At 37.5% G+C, this 5,814-nt stretch overlaps 1 protein-coding gene across 1 annotated transcript in view; it reads left to right on the forward strand.

Annotated features, from left to right (window-relative positions):
- Positions 1 to 5,041, forward strand: part of kirrel3b (kirre like nephrin family adhesion molecule 3b) — a 314,289-nt gene extending 309,248 nt beyond the window's left edge. The window contains exons 9-10 of the mRNA XM_037677772.1: positions 4,737 to 4,837; positions 5,036 to 5,041. Of these exons, the coding sequence (XP_037533700.1) occupies positions 4,737 to 4,837; positions 5,036 to 5,041 (107 nt within the window). The remainder of the gene's footprint in view (positions 1 to 4,736; positions 4,838 to 5,035) is intronic.
- The last annotated feature ends 773 nt before the right edge of the window (positions 5,042 to 5,814 follow it).

Genomic DNA, 5,814 nt, shown 5'->3' on the forward strand with positions numbered 1-5,814 from the left:
TTTCTAGTTTTTATATTGCTTAAAAGTTTAGTTTCCTCAAATGATTGGGGTGACCCTTGAGGTGGCCAATTATTAATCTGAGGGCCAAGGCCACCATTGGCCCCCTGACTCCATCAAGGTGGTGGATAAAACTGCCCCCTCCACTCTCCAGGATCTGTCACTCTGTCCTGCTTCAGACAAAAATTTTGAATAAGTATAAAACCCTCTCTGTTCTCTCCACATTGTAACTCCTCCACACTTGAGTATCTTGCTACAAAAAAAAACAAAAAACATTAAGGTTTATTTGGATTCCCTGTTCAATTCTAGTCCAGAAAAAAAACACTCGCCTCCAAATCAACAAACACTTACTATTCAAATCCTTCTGTGATGGGGGACATTTTTCTTAAAAAAAAAACAAAACATAATATCCTAAAATGAACAGACAAATCCACCGTATTTCTGTGTATTTTAAATCCTATACAGATACAGAACAACAATAAAAATGTAATGTATGCCCCCAACATGTTTAATATTATAGTGTATAATATTTAGATGGTATTGTGTTGAATTTATGTAAGCAGAGTGCATCACTCCCAAAGGAAAATGTGATCATTAGTGATCATATTGGATAGTTTGTAGTTTCACCTGCCCTGTAGCTGTTTGTTCTTCATTTTCTTACAAGAAAAAAAAACACACAAAGCCAATTGAATGCTGAGGCAGCCAGAAACGTCAAGAAAAAGCCTCTGTTCACGAAAGGAAGTGTGCTCACTGGCATTTTGACACCCACGCCGATATCGTGTAATGAGATTGCAATGTCCACTCCGGAGCTAACACCTCCTCAAATGAATGAGTGAAACATTGCACCCAACATTTTGATTACCTCCCCTGCTGCCAAGCATTGATGTTGTGGAGCCACCCACTTCCAGCTCCTAACGTGTTTGTGCTCTGATCTGACAATGGTTGTAGCAAAAACAAACACACATCACTTCACTCACTAGCGACACGCACACTTTCAACCCAGGCTGAGGCAGGGAGATAAAGCTATCTAATTATATTCCTAATTTGCAACTCTAATCCATAGAATAGATCCTCCCCAGTCATTACAAGCAGCCTTTTGCAGCCTGTAAGGAATTGATCTGACTATGTGCAGTTAGACATTTGGAGCCAAATGTTAACATACACACATTTTATCTTGGAATCATAAATTATTACACATGCAGTGGGTGTCAATGTCTCACCTGGACAATAACGTGAACTAACTACAGACAACTAGAGCAGGGGAAGAAGTTATTTTTAAAAAATGTCCACAACATTCCGTGTGGAGCTCCAGAAGCATACCAAGACACCATCTGGCAACGTCTCATTAAAATGCTAATTCATTTTAATAAGAGACAGGTAATAAACTGCAATTATGTATCAACAGAGAGAAGGCAGAGAGCAGGAGTTTGAGGAAGTCGGGCGGGGATGTGAGTTGTCTCACTCATCAAGAAGCTGTCTCACTCACCTGAAATGACTAAACCCCCCACCATTCCTAACGCTAATCTTCAGATCATAACACGGTGTTTGAACTGGTTATCTTTGAACTTTTAACCAAAATGAAATAACACCAGGAGGTTTCTTTGTTCTGTTGTTTGTGAAAACCTTACAGTTCTTTTTTTTCCTCTTCTTTGCGAGGAAGTTAAATATTGTTCCATCAAAAGTTTTTGACATTTTATTCTCAAGTGAAAAGTCTCAATAAGATTCACATTAGAAATACCCAAATAAGATGAAAATACTATGAGATGATGATGTGATGAGAGGGTGTGGAGCATAGTATAAAAGGTCAATGATGCTATTTTAGATATGTTCATGCTTAATGTCAGCCAGATTGGCTTTACTGCTTTTTCAGATATTTCACGCTCACATGTCAAATTGGTGGTGAAAATAGAACGAGACGGGTTTAAAAAGTAATAAATCCCAGTTACAATATACAAGCATGTGGTGAATTCAATAATTCTGCAGATTTAGCCCTATTTCAGAAGCTCATTGTGTGAATTCTTATGAAGCGTTCACACTATTGTGATCCATTTTTCTTCCATACTTTTTCGGCACAGTCCTTATCCCACAAATGTTCAGCTATTTTATCAAATCATAAATCAAAACGTTCAGCTCTTTCAGGACAATCCTGTTATGACTTTTGATCTTGGTGCAACTTCAGCTCTTTGAAATATTTAGCCTTTTCTGACACTTTTTTCACATACAAAATACAACATTTTACAGCTTCTTTCACATTTTGTTCTGCTTCATCTTCTTTCAGCTGCCGTGTGAAAATTTAAACATTTTTCAGCTACTTTCAGCAGGTTTTATTTTTCAGCTGTTTTGAGCTCCTTTAAGCGTATTTCTGCTAACTACAACATTTTTGTGCTTTTTCTAACTTTTTTTCTGTCAATTTCACCTTGTTATGCTACTTTTGGCTTATTTATGCAAGTTTCAGCTTTTTCTACTATTTCTGCTATTATTTGGCTGGTTTATGCTAATTTAAGCTTTTCAACAAATTCCACATTTTTTTCACTCATTTCAACGTTTTCCAGCCTAATTCAGAAAAAAAAAGTGCTCTCTCCACTTCCTTTTCATAATTTAAGCTTCTTCATGCTTTTTTTTTTTTTTTTTTACCTACAAAGTACTTACTTTTCAGCGGTTTTTACTAATTTCAGCATTTTTCAGTTTTTTTTAGATAATTTCCATTGTTTCTGCTCATTTGTGCTTCTTTCAGCCTAATTGGGCAAGCATGTGTTCTTTATGCCTTTTTTAATGCTAATTTAAGCCTATTCTACTTTTTCAGCTAACATTTGAGTCTTTTAAGCAAATTTGACCTGTTTTCAGATAAATTCACATTTTTCATGGTAATTTCTGCTACTTTTAGTTAAATTAACTTCTTTACCAAAAAAGTCCACGCTCAATAATCCAGGTATATAATCCAACAATTTTCAGTCAGGTCATCTGGACAGTTTCTTTTTTTTGTTGAAACGTTTCACCTTCTATCCGGAAGGCTTCATCAGTCAAGGAAACACACAACACAAAACTGATTCTTCTCCCAAACAGCTTACTCCAAACTGGAACAAACAACTTATGTTCCACTTTGGAGTAAGCTGTTTGGGGAAGAATCAGTTTTGTGTTGTGTGTTTCTTTGACTGATGAAGCCTTCCGGATAGAAGGTGAGATGTTTCAACAAAAAAAAGAAACTGTCCAGATGACCTGACTGAAAATTGTTGGATTATCTTCTTTATGCTATTTTCAGCTTGATATGCTATTTTCAGACTTTTCAGCTATCTTTACTAAGTTCAGCATGTTTAGCTAGTTTCCTCAATTGTATGCTAATTTCTGCTTATTTAAACCTAGCTCAGCAAATATGTGTTATTTATGCGTTATTCTGCTACTTTAGTCTAGTTCATATCAGCTACATTTCAGCATGTTTTAGCCAATTTCAGCAGTTTTCAGCAAGTTCTTTTGCAATAAGCATTCACTGCATTTTCACAGGAAATGCAATTTCTCTAGTTAGCAGTTGCCTTCAATCTGAGCTGAAAAACTGTTGATCTTCATTTGAAGTTCAAATGGATTTAGACCATGTGCAACATTCATGTTCCAAGGTTTACAAATCTCCCCCCCCCCCCCCCCCCAAAAGAAAGCCTAAACTCATCTGAATGCTGTAACTGGGTCGTGTGTGACGTCTTCACATTAGCACTGTCATCTGGAGTGGGGCAGACTTCCGAGCAGATGGTGAGAAGTCCAGCCGTTTAGAGCGAGCGGGCCAGATGGAACAAAGCTCAGCACACAGCGGTCTGGAGCAGAAATACATTCCAAAGACTCTGATGGAACAAAGGCTTCAGGTGCACATGAATGCTGCTGCTAATTCAGATAGTCAGGGAGATTAGTGATCTGTCATCTTCACCAGTCCAGTGGAGCAGGGACGCCTTCAGAACATTCCCAAAAAGTGGGTCGGATGGATCTATAGGTGTTCCTGGGGTGCTAGACCAAAACCTAAATTTAAAACTGGTTTCAGGAGGTTTATTATGCTGGTGTCATAAAGTAAGAGAATCACCTCCTGATAAAGGCCTACATGAGTTTCTTCATTTACTAAGTAAAGAACAGCAGAGTCACATTTCTATATATTCAAGTTTGTCCTTGATCCTGAGCTCGTATTCATCACTGCTCGTCGAGGGTTTGAAGTCTTGAGTCCACACCTCCTCTTTACTGAACGAGCAGGTTGGCGGTTTTAAACTTTATACAATTACTGATACTTAGAATACACAGCAAGGACAAAACCATAAATTGAATGTATGACATCATTTAGTTGCCTAATTACTAAAATATTTTCTGGTGCATACTGATTGTGGCAAGACATTGCTACGAGTAGGTCCCCTCCTCCACAAGGGGCATTTTTCATTTTGTTTGTCCATTGTGCTGTAGAGAACAATGTTTATGAGATACTTTATGAGCCATAAATCAACGACGTCTTCCCCACAGTCAGGTCCAGATTGCCCCCTGTCCTGAGATCAGTCCGGGTCTGTGTGAGATGAAACGGCGCTCACAGAAGAGGTGTAGTTCTCAGTAAAGCAGCTGTTGTCCTGAATGATTAAACACTTGAGCCGTCGCTGTCTGAATCTGAAGAGAGTGGAAACTGTACCAACAAAAACTCAGCGGAGCTGAATTATCACGAGCTGAAACAGAAAATTACTCTAAAAGCTCATGTTTGTCATTTCATTCTGCTTTTATTTCAGGGCCACCAACTATATCCAGCACTCAGACGCAGCAGGCTTTACACGGAGAGAAAGGACAAATCAAGTGTTTCATTCGAAGTACACCACCACCAGACCGCATTGTGAGTCCGTTTTATGTCTCTTATCCCAGTTTTCTCTCAAATATGTCTATTTTATTCAAGCGCCTTTTAAAGTTCACAAAGGTGTTTAAACACGTAAATAGTTTGCATTTCTTTTTTGCATTGGTGCCTGAAATATATCTTTACTTTGCTCATCTTTTTTAATCAGTTCACAGTTTATAGTAATGTTTATATTGTTAGATTTAAATTGAACTACATTATTTAGAATACATACAATTCAACTTTAGTTTTAGATTTGTTACTGGCCCATAATTCAGGTTATAAAATGCATTTTTTTATGGATGTCCTGCAAAAACAAGCAGGGAAGCTTTCACCCATTGATATGAAAGACAGGCAGTATGTGTCTGTGTTTGTCTGTATATTATCAAAATATCTCATGAACTTCTTGTTACATTGTAATGAAACTCAGAAACAAATCATTTAAGAAAGGAATCAGCAGATGTACAGCACATCTACTAATCATCTGTTGGAGTCAGTTGAATTTAAGATGGTCACCACAGCTAAATAACCAAAGACAATGGCCTAAACTCTTGGCCTAAAACATTTGATTGTTGTACATGATGATTGGTTGTTTTGGACGGGTGTGCCCTGTTTGCACATGCTAAAAGTCTGTTTCTGAGATTCCAACAAGAGGTTGATTTGAAGCACAGCAGTGAAGGCTACCTATGGGACAGATCTGTTTGGCCGGTCATAGACTGAGGAAGTCCTCTGGATGGGTGACGAAACGTTTCTCACTTAAAGAAACTGGTCCAGACGACACAATTTAACCTTTTTTTGTTATTAACCTAAGATATTATATATTTATAAATAGTATATTATCAAACCTCAGTCATTTTTGCAGATATTAATTACAGATGATGAGCTAAAACATGTTTTGGTAGTAGCTGAGCATCATGTCCAACTGACACTTTGAGCTTTAACTGATCCTACAAGATTATATATATATATATATATATATA

Source organism: Nematolebias whitei, chromosome 6 (genome assembly GCF_014905685.2).
Source record: "Nematolebias whitei isolate Nwh7 chromosome 6, NemWhi1, whole genome shotgun sequence".
NCBI lineage: Eukaryota > Metazoa > Chordata > Actinopteri > Cyprinodontiformes > Rivulidae > Nematolebias > Nematolebias whitei.